The 25,448-nt window shown below is 37.0% G+C and overlaps 1 protein-coding gene across 1 annotated transcript in view; it reads right to left on the bottom strand.

Annotated features, from left to right (window-relative positions):
* Positions 1 to 12,072, bottom strand: part of tacr3a (tachykinin receptor 3a) — a 54,106-nt gene extending 42,034 nt beyond the window's left edge. The window contains exons 1-3 of the mRNA XM_057331141.1: positions 11,475 to 12,072; positions 4,118 to 4,306; positions 1,503 to 1,653 (exon numbers count right to left, since the gene is read on the bottom strand). Coding sequence (XP_057187124.1) covers positions 1,503 to 1,653; positions 4,118 to 4,306; positions 11,475 to 11,842 — 708 coding nt within the window. The 5' untranslated portion in view covers positions 11,843 to 12,072. The remainder of the gene's footprint in view (positions 1 to 1,502; positions 1,654 to 4,117; positions 4,307 to 11,474) is intronic.
* Positions 12,073 to 25,448: the final 13,376 nt, after the last annotated feature.

Genomic DNA, 25,448 nt, shown 5'->3' with positions numbered 1-25,448 from the left:
AAAGGTTTAAGAACTATAAGTGATGTAATACAAAAAACGATGAGCTGACTAGGCTGTCTAATAGGCGGAAATTAGCCGAATCTGCTCGCAAACTTACCTTCGTGGCTCACGGGCTTCCTTCTGCACCGAAGCATTACAGCTATCAATTTTTAACAAAACAGGCTTACTCAAATGTATCTAACCTAACTATTTTCACTCGTTATTGTCTAAAAAACTTTTAATCAGGAGACGTAATGCCGAGAAGCTCCCGCGGAGTGAAGAAGAGGTGGAGTTACGAGACTTCTCAGACAGTTGAAGTGTCCAATGGAGTTAAGAGATTTGCTCTCAAGCTATTTTCAACACTTTAGATTGATTAATAATTTGTAAAAATAACAGACCCACATGGGGACTGACCAATAGCATCGATTTGTGAAAAAATATGAAATTGACCAAATTTGGACATAGGAGGATTCTGCCCGACAGCGACGATAGGCAACATTACTTACGGTATTATGATACTACCGTAAAAATAGAGTGGCATCGCGGGTGTTTTAAATCTTTAGCATCGCGATACTACCGTAGCACCGGTACATCAAGAAACCTTGCCCTACAGTCACTTCTTTCAATGAATAGTAGAAAGTGAAATATATGTGTAAAAAAGATTCAAATCTTGTTTTTAATGGCCTAAGAGAAATAAAAACATCACAAGGTTTTCATAATTCATGCATGCGTTCATTCAATAAACATTCCCTTAGGATCAAACAATCCTACAGTAAGTTGAGCAGAAATAAACGTACCTGTCAAAAACTGGCTCGCTCTATGAAATGTTCAAAGAATAACCTGTGACGTTGTTGATGCATAAATGAAACATAACTGAGAAATCAATATGGGTAAATCTCATGCGGGCAATGAAACCGCAACCTTTGAGCAATAACATTTTCCTCTGAGAATCGTTTTGTTGCATTTGTTGGCCCATTTCTCTTTCATCATGAAATGTCTCATATTTTTCACCTAATTTTCAAGGCGCGCTGTTGTGGTGTACACAAACAAAAGCTAAAACAAAACTAACTAAATAACAGTCTTGTCTGATCTGATCACCAGCTGCATCTCTCTGTCTGCCTCTCTCTTCTATTCACTACCTGCTGTGCTGGCCATCGCTTTCACTTTACTTTACAGAACTTTCTTATCTTGTATCTTATTGATCCCACATAGTGCAGCACTGATCCATTAAATGTGAGTATGTGATGTATATGCTTGTATGTTTGTGCGTGTTCCCCCAGCACAACAGATCTCAAAAAGTGCATGCAGGTTTTTACAACACACTAAAGAAAGTATTACACCAAATTAGCGGAAACTGGTCAACTATTGCTCTGAAAGCATGTAGAAAGATAAAAAGAAGCATAAACAAGTACAGAAGTATAATTTCTGTACACTATCCTGTTTTTTAAAACACTCAGATGACACTTAAATATATAGTTATTTACTTAATTATATTTCATAGGCAGAAAACATGAACTGCTTACCTTCCTTTTGGCTCTCAGTTGGCCCTGGTAGTTGTCGGAGGAGTCACCAGGAATCTCTCCTCCCCACAGTGTCAAGCCAACAATAGTGTAGGTTATACCCATCACCACCAGAGGCAGAATGTACACTAGCACTGCTACTATGACATGATACCTAGACCAAGAGAGAGAAATATGGTTGCCTATGTCAGGGGTTTTCAAAGAGGTCCCCAGAAAATTTCAGGAAAAAAAGACCAGGCAAAAATGTTAAATGTCTACTGAACGTTATGGTTTAATTTCATTTAAAGTGTCCATATTGCCTCCTTTTTCTTGCTACATATTTGTATTTGTTTTGTATCTTTCTAGTGAGTTTTTCACACTACATGTTTTCTCACACAATGCTAAGTTATGTTCAACGCAACATTAGGTCAAAAACGGACAAACCCAGTCACTAGGTTAAATTAACCCAGAAAATGTTTACATTTGACCCAACAATGGGTTAAAACAACACAGAATTTTGGGACGAAACAGCTGGGTTTGTCCATTTTTGACACAACGCTGCGCTGAAAGTAACCCAGCATTTTATAGTGTAGTCTGATATATTTCACTTGGGTTTGTGAAACTGCTATGAAACAAAATTTCTTGTGAAATTTGCTACAGTACTAATATGTTTGAATTGAAAATGCTTTATACATTAAACATTACGTGTAATTATTAACAATATGTGACCCTGGACACCAAAACCAGTCAATTTTTTAAAATTGAGATTGATACATCACCTGAAAGCTGAATAAATAAGCTTTCCATTGATGTATGGTTTGTTAGGATATGACAATATTTGGCTTTGATACTATTTGAAAATCTGGAATCTGAGGGTTCAAAAAAATAGAATATTGAGTAAATCGCCTTTAAGTTGTCAATAAGAGGCGCTGTAGCAGGCCTTTGCTGAGAAGAAACAGGATTGTTTTAACGCTCTCTGTGGGCTTACCGCTGTTGTGCAGAGTAAATGAACCTGAAAGCAGAAATTCTAAGCTTTACATACAGATACCAAACTTGAGTGGGTAATTCTCAAAGAGTAGACAGCAGCAAGCAAAATTTGTAGACATGTTTCCAGCCATTTTTGTTAGCTATTTTGCTGCATCCACTCACAAAAATAAAGTTTTTATATATTTATGGTAGGAACTTTACAAAATACCTTCATGGAATATGCTCTTTAGTTAATATCCTAATGATTTTTGGCATAAAAGAAAAATCGATCATTTTGACCCATACAATGTTTTGTTGGCCAATGCTACAAATATACCCGTGCGACTTATGACTGGTTTTGTGGTCCAGGGTCACACATGTTGTATAATAACATCAAATGCATTTATCTAACTTTACATACAAATGCATAGATGGATAGGATGTGGGTCTCTCACAAAAGGATCATCATATTTAGGGGTTCTTGGCATCATAAAGTTTGAAAAACCTTGTGCTGTCACACCAAGTGATAACCAAGAGATATTGGTAGAGCCCAATGGGATCCAAAAATTCTGACAGAGCAAAACTCTGTCTGAGGCAAGACCGAGTAAGCTTTCCCTTAAAATATTTTATTATTCTTGCAGTTTCATTTAGATGGCAAAACATTCCACAATAGCACCGAGTCCCAGTCTTAATTGCAACTTTAGTTTTGCATTAATTTCAAGAATATGCCTATTATTAAATGTCACTAACTGCATTTGTTTTATGAACAATTATTCATACATTCTAGATGGACTGCAATCAAAGCAAACTTAACCTGTTTGACAAATAATATTTCTTTACCCTATACAGTACATTGTGCCAGAGCTCTTCAGCTGGTGACCTGCAGGCAAATCTGAGCTGTCAATCATTTTTACACGGCTGATTGATTATAAAATCGCTGTGCAGCCTAATACAAGAGAGTTGCTCTCAAACCTCAGCTGTTCAGAGGTCAGAAGCACCCAGCTGTCCTCAATTAGAGCCCCACGGTCCATATTCGAATAACAGCAAGCGTGTTTAATTCTTCTCTGGTCATACAGTAGTTCTTTGCAAACTTTGCAAATATAAATGTATTCATGCAGTTAACTTGCTTGTATCTTCACCTAATGTGAGAGTTATAGAAAGAAAGAAATATACTTTTTTTTAAATGCTCCCATTCAGGATAATATGGCCCCCAAAACTGGATGAGTACTTGAGACGGTTTCAAAGCAACAACATAAACATATGTTACTGCGCATGCGCGCGTTCGCGGGCTGCCCTCAAATTCCGGCAAACATTCGCAAATAAAAGAGTGCCTGTAGATTATTTCTCATAACAAGCAAGAGAAACCGAGAAGAACAATTAATTGGTATAAACTTGCCTCTCCAATATTTAGAATTTAGACTGCGATACCAAGCTCAACCGCTATATGTCAATGTCCCATACGGTTTCTTTAAATGCGACAAAATACAGGACCTCTTTAACAAATTGTTTATTGAATAAAATTAAAATGCAACAAAACTCAACAGTTAACTGCAGTCCAGGCGAGGGCGTCCGAAGAAACTATACAATGTTGACTTACTGTTCTAAAAAACTTGAAAAACTAACATTTAAGACACTAAAGTATTTTTTAAAATAATAATATAAAGAGCGCTCACATGAAAGGGTCTTCTGCAGGTCTGGGCCAGGCAACGTAGCAAAGGGTCCGTTTGGGTAACTTCTTGATGGTTGAAAAGAAACAGAGAGGAAAGGCCAAAACCACCGCCAGCACCCAGATGCACACAATGACAACCTTAGTGGCCGTGGCTGAGAGACGTGATCTCAGAGGATGGATAATGGCCATATACCTATGCAACACAAACAGAACATTGTTCAGACTCGTCTGTCAGTTTATGATACGGCTTATGAATGCACCTGCGTGGGCAATTCAAAACACTCTGCTTTACAGCTTTAAACAACATCAAAGTGACAATACATCACAGACGCACCACGGTAGGGCGATTTTCAATTTCCAAGTTGTGTAATGATCTAATAGCAGATTGATAATGGGTCACATCAAAGAGCCGAGCGTTCGCATATGCGCTGCTGCAGGGGGAGATAAATCTTTCACTAGGATGTTACAACCTAGAATGTTAAGAATTCAAGCTACCAGGCATGTCACTACAGGATTAATTCCCATACAATTTAAATTTCCATCATTATTTACTCTCTTTCGTGTCATTCCAGACCTGTTTGACTTACTTCAATGGAGCACAAAGGCAAAAACTATAATATGGTCTGCCTTTTTGGTTTGGGTAAAGTATATTCCTCACAAACTGCTGTCTCTGTTATATTTGGAATGTGGTGCACAAGTGATAGGACATTTTATTTTACATTTGTATGGTTTTTGTATGTTTTGATGCTTCAAAGCTTAAAGGTATAGTTCACCCAAAATATTTTAATTCTGTCATCATTTACTTACCCGCTCATTTTAAACCTGTATGAGTTACATTCTTCTGCAGAACACAAAAGAAGATATTTTGAAGAATCAAACAACGGCGCATCTGTTCACTTGCATCAGTTTTGTGTCTATACAATAGAAGTCAATGGGTACCGCCATTGTTCGGTTACCAACGTTCTTCAAAATATCTTCTTTTGTGTTCTGCAGAAGAAAGAAGTCTTAATAGGTAAGTAGGGTTAGGTAAATGATGACAGATTTTTTTTATTTTTGGGTGAACTATATCTTTAATTCTACATTGCTGGAATCGTAAACAGTGAGCAGTTCAGTCTTAAGAATTTCATGTATTATGTTCTGCACAAAAAATAAGTAAGGCTTCAAACTGGTGGGAAAATGATGACGGAATTGACATTTTAAGGAAAATGGTCAACAAAGAAAAAAACATTAAATAACAATACAACAGTGATGGCAGGAATGTGGTGAATAAGCCTTTATTTCATCAATTGTCATGAAGGCAATCGCATGACATTGATTATACGTGAACTTTGAACTATCACATTGTAATGTGCATGTGCCCTTAACATGTGCCGTTAACATATTCAGAATCAGATTCAGAGGGGCTATTTGCTTTGTTAAGGACTCTTGTAGAGTAAATGGCTTGTTAGACAACCAATTATTCTTTTAGAGCCCCAAGATATATCCAGCACGGATATAACATTTGGAAACGTGTTGGAAAAACCAAGGAGTAGAAATAAGAGATACATATGTGCGTTAGATAAAACCACAGCATGTCTGTAAAATATCCAGAAATGCAGATTAATTAATAAACTGCAATTAAAAAGGGTTAATTATTTCGTCCTGTGATGTGCTGTTGTGTTGTTAAGCTACATTTATACAACACAGCTAAACACAGCTAATCTATAATAACTGCGCCAAATAACAGCACGTTAAAGTGTAATTCTACACGACAAGCTGTTTGAACTGAATTTGAACCCGCTGGCCCTCACTATCCGTCAAAAAATGTTGGGCATTATAGTTGTATTAAATATTCATGAACATCGGTGAATGCACCAGAATGGATTTTTTTCACCAGCAATGCCAGTGAAATTAAACATTCATTTCACGGAAAACACTGTCTGGGCAAGTGGTGTCAACACAAATCTCACACTTTCTCCCAAATGCGAGCGTGTGGGCACATTGACCTGCTGCAAATTCCAGCACACGTCACAAGTATTCTGAGCACAAGGGCAGTGACTGGCTACCAGCAAAACATAAACAACTAACACAACAGCAAGTGTGGGGTTTGTGATATGTGGCCCGAAGACATAAGCACTGTGACATTTTTGAGAACGGGAAATAACTGTGAAGAACAGTGTTGACTGCAGTTTTCTCCTGTCTGATGTAATTCTCATGCTGATGTTTTAGTGGCTTCGCCTAAACAGAGATGATAACAAAAGCAAATAACAACACCTTTGACGTTTGCAGATTATAAAGGACTAAAGGACCCTTCATTTCAAAGGGCTTTAATTACAGTTTTATTGCTTTTTTATCTCTAGAGTCTACTGCAGCCATTATATTGTTTTTATGAGCAGTTTTCAGAGATTTTCAGAATTAAGTGGCTGTTTTTCGCAACCGTATATACTCCATACAGTACACTCTTTTTGCATATGAAACAGGGTTAGACTGGCCAGGGGCGTTTTCCCGGTGGGTCGCTAACGTATCGGGCCGGAACGGAGGCGGTGGCCGCTAACTATGGGGCCGTAACGGAGGCGTTTGCTGCTTAGACGGACGTATTTTAAATGTGAATGCACGCAACGCGAATGCAAAAGACACGTATGCATGCACCACAACCCCAAACCCCTTTTTTTTATCTTATACAAACCCGAGATGAGAATCAATTACAATATCGGACTCAACCGCTTCACTTACTGAATAGGCTTATGAATTATTTCGGAGTGACATCCATTCATGTGAATAGTCTATGTGATAAACCTGATTTACTCAATAAAATAAAAGGTTGAGGTCACCCTGCGACAGAAACACATTGAGTCAAGTATATCCACATTTTTACCATTTTAATAAATTTCAGGGAATATCCTCAAACTTTAAAGTATAGTTAATTTCAGAGCGGATGCTATTTTCAGATAAAGCTTATTTAAAACACTTATTTGTGAATAATATTTGGTCTTAGGGAGACCTTTGTACCTGGTATCATGTCTTGAGTAATCCACAACAATGCTGTGAAATTAAAAACAATGCGCATTTGAGAGCAAAAACTGTGCATTCAAACGCAGTTTTTAAGATTCAAAACTGTTTCTAATTCCCAAATCAATCACTTTTTTCACTGAATTAAATATTTTGAATAAATGATGTTTTATTAACAAAGTTCGGGAGGAGCCGGAGCATATAATCAAATTATGCAAATAGACTATCAAAACGGTTTTTGAATTGGTGCATTGAATCATTTGGCACACATTCACATTTATGCATTTAGCAGACATTTTAATCCAAAGTTACTTTGCATTATACTCTATTTTTTGTTTCTGAGTATGCGCGATCGAACCCATGACCTTGGTGTTTCTAGCGCCATGCTCTAACCACTGAGCTACAGGAATGCTTTACCCTCAAAATCAATAAGATGTACACCTTCAGTCATTTGAAACAATAAAACCTGTCATTTGCTGGCAAGGGTGTTAGTCTTTATTAAAGGAAAAGTTCACCCAATATTTAAAATTCTCCTATAATTACTCATCTTCATACATTTCCTTTTTTTGTTTTCAATCTTAAGATGAAAACAAAGTTCTTTGAAAATATTTGTCACTTTCTTTACCCAAAATATATCCATCATAAAAGTAAACCAAATGACTTCAGTTGGTTAGTCGATGGCAAAACAATTGGTGTGTGAAAACAAAGAAGAAATTGATTTCTCACATTTAGGCTACCTCTAGTTTCGCTTTAGAACACATCTGGGATGGCCTGAGGATTAAAAGAAAACTTGAAATTTCTAGTTTATAAAATGGTAAGATATTAGGTTTCCATGCTTAACACAAAAAATATAATGAAATTGCACAAATATTTAGATGAAAATGTTTGTTTCTAAGCCTGCTTAGATAGCCCAAGCGGTCAGACCTAAATACAGGTCAATGTATAGAAAAAAACATAATGCATTAGTAAGTGTTAAAGGACCAGTGTGTAATTTTTTGGAAGATCTATTGAGAGACATGCAATATAATATAAATAACGTCTATGTCTTTAGAGGTGTGTAGAGACCTTACATAATGAAGCGTTATGTTTTTATTTCCTTAAAATGAGCTGTTTCTATCTCACACTGCGGGTCCCCTTGCATGGAATTCTCCATGTTGTTTCTACAGTAGCCCTAAACGGACAAACCACTCTACAGAGCACGTTTCATAAATACGTTATCTCCTTCAGCAAAGAAGCGAAAACGTGATGACATCTTAGTCCTGTGTCAGCCACCGTAGTGCTTCAAAGGGGAGGGGTGGAGTGAGCATTGGTTGCAATTGCTGTGACAGGTTATGTGAAACAATGAAATTAAATGGAGTCTATTCTATTCAAAGGATATTGTGAGAGAAATCACTGCCTTTTGTGCTGCTATGTTTTTCTGGCTTATATCTCATGCAGTGACTGATGTAACAAATCCGATCACAAGTGGTCACAGGGGACACATGGTAATACAAGGTGTGAACAGCAATCTGTCTTGGCTAACCACTTACTGGATCACAGACTTTTGGTAATAGGTGTAAACAATGGGTCAAAAGGTTCCTATAAAGCATGAACTATGAAACCTGTTGTATATGACTACCCTTATACTCATTCTAATCTTTAACATTACATAACTCCTGTACTATTCATCCTAGATACAGAACTCAACCACTCATGGTGAAATAGCTTTTTAACAGCAAACAAAATAAATTACTTAAGTACCTAAATTTATGGACGCTTGCGTTCCGCACCAAGCTAATCGTCCGTATCTGGAAAGGCTATTGATGAACTACACATGTCCCATTTAATACTCATTATTTTCCCAGAGGAGTGAAGGAGGTTAGTGAGATATTAATAGTCCGCACAATGCCTAATCAAAGGAGAAATGAGGAAATGGCAGCGGGGTGCAGAGGGGAAAATATGATTAGGTGGCACAGCATGATATCTGAAGGGGTGAGAAGACAAGCTTAAAAAAATCAACTGGAGGTTTTTTCTATGTAGGGGAGACATCTTGAACATTGAAAAGAAAAACGAAACTTCTAACATCTCTTAAGTTCTGAAGCAGAGCCTATGGCAAAGAATTGGCTCTCAGTGGAGCACTGAAGTGTTATAGAGCACAATATACTGAAGCAGGTCTGATCTTGATTTACTTCCATTTATAAAGGAACGTTATTTTCTAACAATATAGTGCAACACTTTTTCAGCTGCACTGATTCCGAAAGTATGTTTGGTTCAAAACATGGACTAAAATATCCCGCTGTGAATCGCAACTTTATAAAGTTTGATTTAAACCAAAATGATGCACTTAAACTGCTCCTATGAAGCATAATAAATAAAAAATATTGTTTCTATTTGCATTTATCTGCAGAAAATGAAAACTGGAGAAATAGGTCAAAATAACAGTTCAAAAATTCGTTTTTTATGTGATAACCTTGATTTTGATCCGTTTTCATGTGTCTTATCGTGCTAATGAAAGACATGTCTTTCACATTGCTAATGGATGACTTTATCACTCCTGAGGTTTGATTTTGTTGAAATTTAACAGACGCTGGGCTGGAAACGCCACAATACATATAGAAATGCTGAATAAATTAAAATTTAATTTAATTACTTTTGTGGCTGTATACAGTATATACAACTCAATTTGTTGCAATGTTTCATGGGAACTGTGTTCGCTAATAAGATCTTTAAGCACAGTTCACGCATGGTGACTTTGAATTCTTTGATTGGTGGATCGGCAATAATCTTTCTTCAGAATTATGGGTGTATTTCCCCCAAACAATCAGATTGTTTATCTGTTTTGATAAATCACATTGATTTGTGGCTTCTACAAGTTGGTCTGTTTTTAATGGTTTATGCTTTTAAAAGCCAAGTCCTCCATGTATTTCTTAATGTATTTTACTTCTATTTTTGCACTCTGTTGTCTTAACACACATTGGTTCGTATTGTTCTTTCAAGTTCTTGATTTAATCTTATTAAAGGCAAGGATAAAGCAAGATCAATGGATTCTGTTCTTGAATCAGGATTCTGCACACTGTTAGCGCTAAATGTCCTACGTCTCTCTCAATGCAGTCTATCCACTAGGTGAGAAGAATAAGAGAGCGAGTAGAATTCATTTACAACTGAACTACTGTGCATCCATTTTACTATCCAACATGTTTGACCCTAATGCATTTCATGGTGCTTTATGAAAATGGGAAAGGTTTAAACCTTGAAAAATGATCTAGACCAAGTTTTTATGTTAGTATGCTTTACCAGTTGCTAATTTTATAAGCAATTGTAGATATTGTGCACAAATCAGTAAACCTGATGTTAGACAGCTTGGCCTTGTGGACTGTTTCTGGATGAATAAGAGACACCTTTTCAATTTAGGCTAAAAAAAGATCTTTCTAACCAACACAATCTCACAGGAATTCATAACTATTTTACTAGGTGGCTTATTCAATTTGTGCAATATCATTTGTACAGTTTAGGACTATTTGCTTTGCCACCTAGTGAAATAGTACGAATTCCTATGAGATCAGCTTGTTCTAAAAATACATTTATGAAAATGGTTTGAAATGGAACGCACTGACATGTGTTACTGATTTCGATTAATAGAATCAATGTGCGTCTGCACTTTTCAAGATGTCCATGAAAGCTCTCTATTAAAAGAGCCCACCGATTCACAATCATTGTCCAGCCACTTTGCAAAATGTCAGCCATTCTGTGTGACAGACTGCCTGAGGCATTTACATCAGCTGGAAAAATACACACCACCAACAAAATGAAGAATACAAAACAGCAAAAATAGTTGAACAAACCACTTCCTATTTTGTCAAATGTAGGCAATGAATTTATACCTAATGAAAGAATTATGGGGTATTATAAAACGGTCAGTTCTGGTCCTTGATTCTGATTGGCTGAGCGGAGTTCTAAGCCATTATAAAATTCCCCAGTAACCCACTGCTTCTTGGGGCTTATTGCTTTATTATCTAACCAAGAGATGGCATTGATCAAGAGACCTGTACAGAATAAGGACAGCCAAAGAACTGCAATTGAAAAGCCAGTGAGTTTGGGTATGTGTAAACATGACACTTTAAATAATTTGTCAATAATTAAGCAAGTAACCATGGCTTAACTATGGTATTTGTGGTAAACCCATACAGTAATCACAAATTTACTAATCTGCCAAAAGATTGGTTACCATTCCCTCACTGACTTTAATAAAATCATGGTTAGTCGGGGTCTTTTAACGATTCTAGGTCCATTATGGGTGTAATTTTTTTATATCTAGTCCTGCAGCCCTTAATTTACATAAATCATATTCATGACATCAAGTTTTCACAGTTATTTAAAGTCAACTCGTACTCTACCTGTCAACCGCTATAGCGCTCATAGAATAAATGCTCGCAAAGACAGAAGTGACTGGGAAAAAGTTGTGAAATTTGCAGTAGGATTCTCCAAAGTACCAATCGCCATGCGTGGCATAAACAAAATTGATCAAAGTATTGAAAGCAGCCATCGATGCGTCCGAAAACGCCAGGTTGAGCAGAAAGTAATTGGTGACAGTTCGCATGCGTTTGTGCGCCAGAATGATCCACATCACAATGAGATTTCCGAACACCGCGACGGCGAGGATGGAGCTGTACGCCACAGACCAGAGCGCGACGCGCCACGGCGGCTGCACGAACTGGTTCGTAAAGTTCCCCGTTAGGTTAGATCCGTTTTGTGGCGGTGCCATGGCGAAAACGTTCCAAAATCTTCTAAAATAATAAAAAATCTCACAGAAAGCAGAGACTGTGGACTGCGCGCTGTTCTAAACGCCCGCAAGAGAGTCTTTCGCTCAAGCAAAAAATGGTAACATGTCACTTATGGTCGATTTGTTGTGTGTCGATGCAGTATGGATCAATCGTATGGATATTTAAACCGCTTTGAAGTTTTTCAAGGTGCGTAATTGTGGATTTCCTCCTGTTGAACGCACCCACGAGAGCGCAACACAGACACTGGTCAGATGCAGTGCCATGCACAATGTGACAAGCTGATCTAACTAGTGCTACAGGGAGAGAAAGTGATCGATTCACCGTGCTGAGTTAAAGCAGTGACAAGGACAAATGGGACTGGGTCCTGAATTTAATCAATAGCCTAGATAAAATACATTTAGGAAACAGGTTAATGCCAACTAGAATAGAATTTGAACATCAATTTTTTCGATTGGGGTTGTGCAGGAAAAAATAAATAAATGATTAAACTTAAGGAAATGCATCATGATGGTGGAACAGAGAAAAACATATATTTTCATAGAATTCTTAAAAATGGAGCTGTTTTACAGCACGCAGTCAATGATCCACATTTTGTTAGGCAGTGATACTTGCAATATTTAAAAGACCTTGGGTTGCTTCACAGGCATGTCAATAAATTGCATTAAACACATGAAACTCATAATGCCACTGTCAAATTCCTTCATGGTTCTATAATTTTCATGCTTTTCATTGTGGGGAAAAATATTTATGTACACATTCACCGTTATTAAACAAAGCTAGCGAAAATATATATCTGTATGACTCTTACTAAACATCACTTACATATATTTAGTCAAGGACAGAGTTTATTATGCTGTTAACAGTTAATCCAGATAAACAATTCCAAAGTGAACTGATAATGTTTTATGAAACAACTGTGGTTGGGAGGAAATCATAAAAATTATTGTAGAAATTCTGACAGAATCTTTTGTGAACAAGTGTTTTAGATTTTAGATCTTGATTGTGTTGTCAAAAAACTTGATATTCATCAATAACAATTGCACATCTTGAGATTAAAGGATTGCTATCTAAATGTTTAGTCACAAAAAAATTACTAATAAAAATCAAATCAATCAATATTTTCTGTCTAATATCTTAATTATGCTGCAAGTAGCTAAGCAATAAACATAAGCAATGTAGTCATGTGGTAATTATGGCTAAATTAACCCCATCAGGGTGATACAAGACATTCTGATTACACCATCTGGGTTTATTTAGCAAACACAACCCTTCTCCTATTCATACCTTTATTAAATGCAATGTAATGGCTTCAACCTAAATACCATATGGTTTTAAAATGGACGACCCAGCCGCTGCGTTAAATTAACCCAGAAAAGTTTATATTTGACCCAGCAATGGGGTTGCAAATAACCCAACATTTTTGTAGAGTGCAGTAATCAAAGTCCCTAAAGACTAATTTGGTTGTTGTGAATGAAATGTCAAATGCTGACATTAAACAGCATAACTACTGTGTTTTCAAGCATTTGAGCTATGGGACCTGTTTTGCATTGCAAATGTGCTTCCCCTTCGTTGTGGCTACAGTCATCTGCTAGTCAGAATATGGATTCATTATTAAATAAATATATGATGTAAAACCAATGGTGTGATATTATATATATCAGTAGCGAACCCTCAGGGCCCTCTGTGAGGACCTAAACTATTGTAAAAATAATATTAAAACTTTAAAATACTATTTTCAATAAAAGTCGGCCGATTTTAGAGAATGTGAAGCTGACGTCACGCCCTATGTTGCATGTTACAGTGGCGCCGCCATCTTGGGAGGATAATACTCCACTGCTATTATTGTTTTGATATGTACCGTTACTTGTTTTGTTTGATATATGGAGAAATCGAAAGTGTAAGAACCAGGGGCTTTTCCTGAACGACTCTGCGTAATACTATTGCAGTTTTAACACAGCAATACCGACCTACCATAGTTAAATTTCCTAATCAAACAAGAATAACAAAACACTGCATTGAACGCACTAGCACCCATCCTCCCAAGATGGCGCAACATTCAATGCGGCGTGACGTCGATTAACACGCTCTATTATATATGTATATTTGACTTCCTGGATTGATGCGGACTCTATCCACTTGAGATTTCCAAGTCTCACGAGTGTAATTCAAGATCAAGGAGAAGTCGCAGTTCTGCGATGTCATACGCTGTCTGCGCAGCTTGCTCATGCTGCAAGAAGTCTAACGTGTGCTTACATGGGGTTGGGCTGACAGTACAGTAAATCAATGGGAAAGATTAATTTTGATTGACAGTAAAACTGACCAATCATGTCATTTTTCTAAATGGGGGCGCTTTGTTTTTTGCTACCTTTCTGCCATCTGGTGGGTTGTTCACCAACAGTTTCGTAAGGCGGAAGAAGCACACATTTATTATAATCATAGTTTATTCGCTGGTGAATCTCTGTTTACTGTCTGCTAGTGTAGCACCAGTTTTCTTTGCTGAGAGCGCTCTCATGAGGTGTCGCTTTTTAAACTGGCATTGTGTACATCACTCTGTGTTGGTCCATTATTACGCTGAAGAGCACATACACGCGACGTGTGTAATAATGATTTGTATTTGTATTGAGTGTTATTTTGGTGATACAGTAACTGTATTGCTGTGTTCGGCTTGTTGCGTTTCAAGTCTGGAGTAGCACTGTAAATGTATGATGTGCTAAGTGCAGTGTTGGGTGTAACTAGTTACTAAGTAATTAGTTACTGTAATTTAATTACTTTTCCCTTGAAAAAGTTAAGTAAGGGATTACTCTATTTTTTCTGTAATTTAATTACAGTTACTTATGATGTAATTAAACTAAATACTTTGTGTAATATATATGTGTGCAATAGTGGAACAGACATAAAAAGTCAAAGTCTAACTTTAAAATCCGTGCTTCAATGTATAATTCTCACATTTGTAATAATTTAGTCAGTTAATAATACCACTTAATGTAGTTTTAATATTATTTATTTGAATGAATTAAAAGAGCCGTTTCATGTCTATCCTTGAATCACTTAGCAAATCAAGGTTGATGTAGGATATAGAAAGTAATTAGTAATAAGTAATTAAATACTTTTTTTAATTTGTACAGTATTCTAATTACACTATTGAATACGTAATTAGTAACTAGTAATTAATTACTTTTTCAGAGTAACTTACCCAACACTGGCTAAGTGCAACTTTGCGTGATGTCCCCAAACCAAACACATCACGAAAGCGCCAAGCAGCTCCCACCGCCAGCCACAACAACAAAACAAATGGAAAAGTGAAGATGAAAGATGAGGTGCGGGAGAAATTAAGGTCGGGAATTTACATCATTAAAAGAAAAGAAGGTCAAGCTGCTAAATCTAATGTTTGGGACCGGTTCTCAGAAATAGATGCAGCAGGAGACAGTATATCGGCTACGTGAAGTGCAAGTTTCTATGGTTCATAAGCGTATGTTGTTGCCAGTTTACAGGGCGATGTAATCTAATGTCTGTTTCCAAGCACTTTTAGGCTGAAATAAAGTCTGTTTTCATTTACATTACAATGCCTAGTATGTCTATTTAATGGTCGCGGTGTGGGTTGTAAAAATAGATACAGTGGTGCGGGCCAGATAATTTCATAACAGCGAGACCCGCGAGTTGGAAAAAATGTGGTAAAACATGCTTACTGTATATCAAATGTTGGGTTTGCTGGTTCATTAGCTGTCATAGAAAAACTACAATGCTGGAAACTACTGAAAGGTACATGGAGTACAAGAGGTCAGAGTTTGCTCTCTGCGTCTTAATAAAGTATAAGGATTTCCCACCAGACTATAAATTCTACTTGAAGCCTAAAAAATACCAGTCCACACCTCAAATGTCATATTCCTCCCATGTCGGTGCATATGAGAGGATCAGTAAAATAAATAAGTAAATATCTCTGTGATATAGCCTTCATCAATGCCCTCTATGTTCGGGACAAAGACATTCTCCTGAAGTCTGTCAATTATCTTCTATGGTGATGCTTTGCCATGTCTTCCAAAGCCATGTTCATCTTGTTTTCTAATTCAACATCAACACTATAAAGGGCACTGTGCTATATATACTGTAGATAGACTGGATCACCCAAGTCTACTTCCCAGCACATGGAGAAAGGCAGGGTGAGGGATTAGATGCCTACAGAATGGTAAGCAGAGCACAGAAAATAATGGAGCAATTACAGAAGAGCGTTTCTTTGCCTGCTCGTACATACACAATGAGGTAAATTATTCAATTGCCCAAAAGGGCTGATGGAGGGAGAAAAAAGAAAGTGGCTGGGGGGATGGCAGGGGGCTGGGGAACATGCAATTTCTTAAAGATAACCTGTGGCAAGGTGCCAAAGTAGCCTCGATTTTCTGAAGAGCTCTTAATGATATAATATAAAATCTGATGTAGTAGAGTTAATTTAAAGCTCTGAAAATCAGTGATTGTAAAATCGCTGGTCTACGGTTAAATTTGTGTCAAATATGTATGTAAGCGAAACTAAAACTCTTTGTGATCAATACAACTGAATGCATTTGGTTAACACCAAATTGTTTTTATTTGTAACCACACCGTTGTTTCAATGTTGAAATGCATAAGGCACCGTACCTCCCACAGTGCACTTGGACCATGAACATCATCAGTCAAATCTTAAAAAATTGATGGAGGTTTCTATTCATGGGCTACATGTAGAGTGACCCCAACATCAGGCACCACCACACGATACCGCCACAGTTTTAATGATGGTGGGAATGCGAGTAAAACAGACGTGAGTCACCACACACTTTCAATACTTTCAATGACCACATTCGTAAATGTGAGGAAATACACAGATCCCTCATGGGCTTCACCTGTCACCATTTCTGAATCGGCCCCAGGCTCACAATATCAAGAGACAATCACCAATGTACACAAACATTCCCTGTGGTGAGTGCAGAGAATAAAGCGGGTTATAAATACTGTGCATTAATCACCAAATAACACATCAGAGGCCAAAATGCACTTGTCACACCTGAAGGGAAAATAATTCACGATGTAGTTTGCAGCCTGAAAAATCAGTGTTTCTCACTTTCTTGAAAAAGCGGATAGGATGAGTGACTGTAATTGTTGCACATTTTCTAAACCCCATCTTCAATAAAGAAAACTGATTTTTCTGATGGTGTGCCTTCGGCAATCTTTTGAAATGTATTGAAACGCCGCATTACTGTATATGCATCGACTGTAAGCAATTACAAACTTGACTGACAATACCAAAAAACTGAACATGCTTAAAATGCAAACGGATGAAAATTCTTTGAAAACAAGGGGAGATGGAAAGGCTAGGGCACCTCTGTGGAATGCCTCACAGTTGTCTGATTATGGATTGCATTACTGCATAACAGACTCAACAATGTCCTTCAGATAGCTTCAAATATTAACCAGTCGGAGATGTTCTTTTCACCCAGCACGCATACGTCTGGACAACAGCAACTTCCAATGTAATCAATGACCCTTGACATCAGCGTTAACAAGGTGTTCAGTATGTACCTGGAGTGTAACGCAGTGCATACTTTAGTCTGAGGTCCAGAAAACAAGTGTAATTGCTTTCACTTTCTCAACAAGGGCTAAAAAACAAAACATGAAATACAAAGTGAACAAAGCAAGGTTTTGGAGCCTCCTGACTGAGTTTGTATACAACAGCATTGTGGACTATTAAACTTATTTATTTGTTCATTTATTTATTGATAAAAGAATAGTAGCTGTCAAATTTTTGGAAATTGAATTCAAGATTTTTTGAGTCTTATTCTTCCTTATTGTATGTCAATTTCTGTTTATTTATAAACAGAAAACATATATAATACATAAACCCTTTTCTCAGCACCCAGCTGCTTATTTATGTATTCATGACTTGAGGCAAGTCACTTTTGCACCATTTGGAATTGAAAAACAATTGACCAATTGACGTAATTTGTCCAGAAATTCTACTATACTTATTGACTAAATAGTCTCAAATTATATACCTTATACCAATTTTGATACATTTTCTTTTCATGAAGTATGATGCAAGTATGAACCTTCTGATAAAATCACAAGTACTTCTGATGCCCATCAATCTCTTGAAAAGGTTTAAATTTGATGAATTTGTTGTGCATCTTTGTCAATTGACAAAATTGACACACAGCGCTTTCTAGCAATACAAATAAAACAGTTCAGTTACAAACGTTCAACCTATAAACTTAGAAAAGTTTCATCAATGTACATCGTATTACTGTAAGAACAATTGCAATAATACCATGTATTCCATGATTGTGGAATATATTTTTCATAATACTTCTGTTTCATATATCTATGTGTATTTATGCCACTTTAGAAACAATGCAAAATTTGAAGTAAATCTGAATTGAATTGTAAGTCAATTATAGGACAGGATGCCTCTTCTCAAATTTTTCAAGTCAAGCCACAAGATTTGTCAAGCGCTTTCTAAAGTAATGTCTTAGGCAACGTTGTCTGTTTATCTTGTTTAAGGTTTCAGTGATGCTTTGTATAACAAAAGATATAAGAATTAGGCAGGGACAAATTATTTGATCTCAAACCAAATGGCTAATACATTTTGTGGCTGGCAAAATTACAGCCTGTAACAAAACAGTCAAGACAAGAGGGCTATACATCAAGACTTAATCATTTGCAGGCTTTTAGAAAGCTTTCTAAGTCCGACTCCAGTTCAAACACTTTGATAAAAGCTTTAGAAATTACACAAGAAAGTGAAAACGTAGATACGTGTTCTTATTCACAAAGTACCAACCCTATGGATCTTAGAATGGTACACTGAAACCATGCTTCTCTCGTTCTCCCTCTCTTCCTCATCCTTCATTTCCATGATGACCTCAAGGCACAAAGGCCACATTGACAGAACACATTGACAAAAATTCTAACTCTTCCTCTCAGAAACGCTCAGTTAAATTTAAGTGTCATTGAGATTTCATGGCTGTCACTCACGTTTCGTCCGTGCAGTCACAAACACATCTTTAAAAATGAAAGCTTTCACATGTGTAGCATCAGGATGCATTTTTGCTATCGCTGTCAAAATCACAGGGTACATTTGTTTCCGTTTTGATCCTTCATAACACATTGAGATTCCAAAGTCTGAGACAAGAGGATTCAAAACTTAAAACTAAGAAGGTTTTGGGAATATCACATTTTTATCAAATATTTCCTTCTAAAGCAAGGAAATCTGTTACATAAATGAATGGGAAGTATTCTGCACTGTTTCTAGGTCAGTGATCAAATGCAAGCAAATGTGTTACATTGACCATGTCAACTCCTTTTTTACAAAAGGTCAGATTTTGTACATAAGGGCAGTCGTGGCGGTTATAGACTCGGACTTGTAACCCAAACGTTACCGGTTCGATCCTCAGTACCAGCAGGGGTGGGGGGAGTGAATAATCAGTGCTCTCCTCCACCTTCAATACCACGGCTGAGGTGAGACCCTTTAGCAAGGCACCGATCCCCCAACTGCTCACCGGGCGCCGCTGCTCACTGCTCTCTGCTCTCTGCTCTCTGCTCTCTGCTCTGGGTGTGTGTTTCAAGTTTACTTTTATTTCTAAAGAACATTTAAAAACAGCAACCAGGCTGTTTTTAAAACCAGATGATTTAAAAGTGTGGACAGGGTGTGTGTTCACGGTGTGTGTGCGCGTGTGTGTGTGTGTGTGTGTGTGTGTGTGTGTGTGTGTGTGTGTGCGTGTGTGTGTGTGTGTGTGTGTGTGCGTGTGCGTGTGTGCGTGTGTGTGTCTCACTGCTGTGTGTGTGCACTTGGATGGGTTAAATTCCGAGTATGGAACACCATACTTGGCCTAACATCACTTCACTTTCACATTTCCTTACTTCCACTGAGCCACACAAAATGCTCTTTGGAACATTCTCAAATCATGCTGGGATAACGCATGGACGCATCATCAGGTTCTGAACAAGCCATGCCTGCTTGAGCGCAAGCTGTCCTTCAGTCAAAAGGTGACATGCCTTAACGCTAAAGGTCTTTGCACATACAGTCTGAAATTTTCGTATGCGTTTTTTCGTGTGAGGCTCTCGTTTGTACGATGTCTCTGAACTGTTAAAAAATAGGGATGCACCGAATGTTCGGCCACTGAAAATGTTCGGCCGAATATAGCAAAAAATGCAAGAGAGAGAGAGAGAGAGAGAGAGAGAGAGAGAGACACGCGTGCGCTTTATTACTGCCGCAAACATTTTGGCAGTGCGTGCGTGTGTGTGGAGCATTTTAAAGTGTCAGAGAAAGACACCAGACAGAAGTGGGCTGTCTGACAGTAGCCCCGCCACTCGCGACATCCTTTGACATCATATAGTGGTCGTGTGCACACAGTTCCCTGTACTAAACAACTTGTTAAAGTATGTTCGGTGCATCTCGGCCACGAGACACGAGTGCACCTTCTGAGAGAACAGTCAGCTTTTGTGGGCGGAGTTTGGAGGAGAGACGGAACTGAAATGGTTGTCAGTCAGCATCAGTCAGAATCGCTTCCATTGGATGTTTTTTTTTTTTTCTTTAAATCTTTTTGCAATGTAGCCAATAATAATCCAACAGTTTTAGTTTATTCGTATTTTTAGCTTATAGGCCTAATGTGGAATGACAGTTTTTATGAAGTGTTTTGTTGTCGGGGTACAGAGTAACTTACATTACATTCTTTTAGCAGACAGTTATAGGCCTAATTAATATAGGCTATTCATGAAGGGAGAGGGCTCAATTTTTTGTTTGAATTTACTTTGTTTTGCTCAATTTTATATTAAGTTGTATTGTATTTTACTGAAAAGCAAGACAAATTATAAAAAGCACATTTTGACTATTCAGTTTGTGCAATAGTGAAAAAAATGGCTTAATAAATAGAAGAAATGCAAAAAACCTTGTTCGGTGTTCGGTATTATTCGGCCTTCGGCCATTTGTTTCACATCATGTTCGGCTTTGGCCAAGAATTTTCGTTTCGGTGCATCCCTATTAAAAAAGGCCACTCAAAATGCTTGACGGATGAGAAAAACGCAGAAAATCGAACCCTCGAAAATATCGGAGGCAGTGTGTAAATGTGATTGACACAACGTGAGGTCGTATTTATTTTTTAACGTGCGGAAATTTCGGACGCAAATTCCGGACTCAATGTGCAATGGGCTTAAGTCTGAATTTAGAAATGTAGTTGAATAAGTCTTCAGTTAAGTTTTAAACTCTTTTATATGTATTTTATGTAAATAATAATTCAGCTATTGATTTCTATTGACCATACTTATCCGGTATGATTGTGTTTAACATAATTCATTTCTATAATAAAAATGTATAAATAACATTATAACTTAACTAAAAACTCTGAAATCAAATATTGTCATTCCTGAAGTCCTAGAGGAAACATTTGCGCATTTTCCCCAAGGTCCAAGTGGCTCATTGGTCTGGCAAGGTCTTGGCATTCTAACCAGTGAACGTTAGATCACAGACTCTGGGAACAGACAAAAGACTGTGATGCAAATGTCACCAAGTCCCGATAAGATGCTTAATTTAGAAATGCTTGGAGTAGGACAGCAAGAACGAGTCTGGCGTTGAAAAGACTAATTAAAATTACACCATGAGTATTCTTATCATGCTTGAGGAACCGACACATGCCTGGAAATGGGCATCAAGGGAGATTCACAATTGCAGGCAATTATGAAAATTAAGATGAGATCACAGAGCACAGCGTGTTGTTTGTTAAAGGAAATCAGTGTTAAATAGCTTATAAGTTATGATAAAGTCAGATAAACAGACTTTCACTTTTCATTTAGCTGAGCAATATCAGTCTATGAATATGAAAGAAAGTAAACATGATCTGAAACAATGAAACAAAAGGCACTTAAGTGATCATCTGTATCTAACATTGCATTGGAAAAGATTTTGTGGTAGTTCGTATAGGCAGTGATCAGTTGCTTCAGTACAAGTCTCAAGAATCCACTTTTAAACTCTATGCATATTCAATCGAAGAATATTTTAACAGCCATATAGAACATTTGCAAAGAGAGCATAAAAATATTATTCTGCACGCACAATCTTAAAGGAATGGGTCACCCAAAAATGAAAACGGTCATTATTTACTCACCAGCATATGTCTGTCTTTCAACAGATATGGATAAATTAAATAAATTGGGAATAAATATTTTGAGGTGTACTATATGGTTTTTGCAGAATCACCTTCTCTCAAAGCAAATTTATTTTTCCTCACTTGTTATGTTATAGTGAGATCTGGCAACGCTGTATACAGTCCCTGGCCATTAAATGACCTGTACTGCATTCATTCTAGTGGGGGTAATGACCTAAGATGTCACTTTTCGAATAGGTCGGTTTTTTCCAGACTTGCTCCAGTCAACTGCAAATGTGATAATGGGCGAGTATATTGTTTAGGAGAAACAATGTCCAACAACCTTTTTTCTTTAGTAACAACCAATTTAAACTTACAACCTCACCCTTTTGTCTCACATCATTCCCATAAGATGTTTTTTCCATACAGAGAAACAGCTGGTCATCAAAAACAAAAAAGTAACAAACTATAAATGAAATAAATATAAAAAACAGCTATTCAAAGTTTTTAAAGTGTTAATGTATATAAAACACATCAAAGTCGAAATTTTAAAGAATTTAAAATCTATCTTTCTACACATAGGAAATTAGCGCTTTGATGCCAATGCGCAGCCATACACTATATCATATAACAAAGATAATAAATATAACAACACGCACCACTGCCATTACAATGAATGGGGAGGAAATGCAAGCATCGATATATACAACTCAATGCCACAACACTGCGCAGATGGCTGTGAAAACCACTGTGATTTAAATTCACTAAAAATGGGAGACCCTTTAGTTGATGTCGTGTGTTAGTTTAGCAAATATATTGTTTGAGTTTACACAACAGTAAATAAGTTTTTATATTAATCATACACACGTATAACTGTAGTTGCAACCGGTCAGCTTGCTTTTGAGAGTTAACAGGCTGGCTTGTGCTGTGTTGCCAGATCTGTGAAACAAAATCATTCATCACTGGCCTAATGCCCCTAGTCAAAATAATGATTTTATTTATGGAAAATCTGTTTTAAGATTGACAGCTTTAAGAGTGCAGATGTGATTGAGTCACAGCACGTCAGCTACTGAAGATCAAATGGTCTATTGGTGAAAGCGCTAGCGTTAGCTAATGCTAAAGAATAAACGTAACACTGTGGATACATAAATTTGGTTTTATTTGTACAAATTGTAATGTAAATAAAAATAACGTAAATATATACTTAGACATTAATGTACTGTACATATTTGTTTCTCTACGTAATATGCATTATATGTGCTTGTGCAGTCATCCATATCTTAGTTCTTGGTGTGTACTTTTTTGTGTGTAACTATTTATTTATGTATTAATGTAAGCTTGTATATAATAACTGATACAGAGAAATTGTCTGGTAAAATTCAAATACAAAAACTATTAAATACATCAAACAAATGCTTTTGATTGAAATACGGTTTCATATTGGAATATTGTAAAGTAAAATATTTAAAATGATTAAAATGAATGGACTATGAAATTCTCACAATACACAGTAAAAATGCTCACTACTATTTCAAAAGATGTCCCTGTTCTTCTCATGTTATCCCGGCTCTTAACCATTTCTCATATTTCTTGTGGTTAACAGTACTATTTTGTCTGAGATCTTTGGAAAACTTCACAAAATTATTAAAACAATAAATTGAAGCTTTAGGTCACAGCAATCCTTTGGTGTGTCCTGCTCCTAAACTTTGTGTCTTCTCTGACTTCATCATAATTCTGAAACATGTCGTCCTCTTCCTGATCTCCTGTCATCTGATTCTGACTGGGAGCTGAGAAAATACATATAGCCTAGTATTAATGATTTGAAAATCACACTCGTAACATAACAATGAGGTAAGTGAGAACGTTATAATTTATTTTAAAAAATCAATGTCATCAACTTAAGGTGAATTGTGTAACACAACAAATTAAAAACCGATTCAGTATTTAAACAGTATACCTTTTATGAGCCAAGCGATGTCTGTTTCTTTTAGGCTGTCAAATCGCGATTAATCGCTTCCAGAATAAAAGTTTGTGTTTACATTATATATGTCTATGTACTGTGCATAATTTTGTATTTATAAATACAAACACATACACATGAATACATATTTAGGAAATATTTACATGTATTTATTTATATTTTCTAATAATTGAAATTATATATAAATGTTTATTAATTTTTAGATTTTCTTTAAATATATGCATGTATGTGTATGTGTTAATAACTACAAAATTATTATGCACAGTACACAGATATATATTATGTAAACACAAACTTTTATTCTAGATGTGATTAATTGCGATTAATCGTTTGACAGCCCTAGTTTCTTTACAGCAAACCTGCATATTAGAGCCATATGACAGATGTTTCTTACCGGGAACTGTGTTATTGATATCTGGTCAGATTCATACAAATTTGTTGTTTAAAGGTAAAGGTATTTAAGGGCTGAAAATCTTTGATAAACTCCGTGTAAAGATGATGTCATTCAGTGTTATCCAGCCTTAACATTACGTGTTACATGCTAATAGCAATAGCATCCAAGCTGTCCATGTATTTTTAAACGTAATTTGAAGTACTTCTCCATTTTAATTGACGGGGGCAGCTGACAGTCTCACAATGCTGACGAATATCATTTATTGTAATCCGGCAAACTTTGTGCAAGCAGTGAGTACAAATATTAATCTTCTCCTCTGTCATGTTCACAGCTCTAGGTAGAGATGAATGGCTTCCCTTGTGGCAGCGGATGTGTTTTCGCCCCCTGAGTGTAAACGCGGAAGTGGCCGTGCGTATTCTCTTTCCGGCTCTGATTGCATTGATAAGCGTACGGGGCTGTCACGTGATGAACGAACGACTCAAACACGAAAACTCGAGAGGTGAACTAGTAGGTGTGTTCGAAAAGCTAAACAACACAGCTCTCGAGAGGTGAACTAGTAGGTGTGTTCGAAAAGCTAAACAACACAGCTTCTGTATTATAGAGAAATATTAAATAACAACATATATGCATATTAAGAAATGTATACAGAAGAATAGTGTATACAAATAAATACATATACATAAGAAGTTGCATTTACGTCATGACAAATGAATGCATTACAAACATAAGTATCTATTGTATAATTCTCGGGTGGTATACAACATATGAAATACTGAACAATAAAAACTGGCAGCTCCTGTCCCAAATAACAACAATGGGACAACAAGTGGTCGACTTCACGCGGCGCTGCGCAGACTGATCAGCGAATGACAACAAAGTACCACGAGAGTGATTAGAAAGCACCGCTTGCTCTTTCAGGTGTGATGACCTCAAGTCTGTCCCAAAATGCACTCCCATGTACCCTTGTGGACTCGTGCCTAGTGCCCTATAGGTCTGCACTTCCTGACGTCACCAAGTGTGGACTCAGAGGAGGTCCTCAAGACCGGAGTGCACCATTTGGGACAGGGCCTAAAACCGGTGCCGACGCCACGTGACTTTCACGTGGAGCATTAAAG

This window comes from Triplophysa rosa, linkage group LG4 (assembly GCF_024868665.1).
Source record: "Triplophysa rosa linkage group LG4, Trosa_1v2, whole genome shotgun sequence".
Taxonomy (NCBI): domain Eukaryota; kingdom Metazoa; phylum Chordata; class Actinopteri; order Cypriniformes; family Nemacheilidae; genus Triplophysa; species Triplophysa rosa.
The sequence above is the reverse complement of the archived record's forward strand: the minus strand, read 5'-3'. Positions and strand labels throughout refer to the sequence as shown.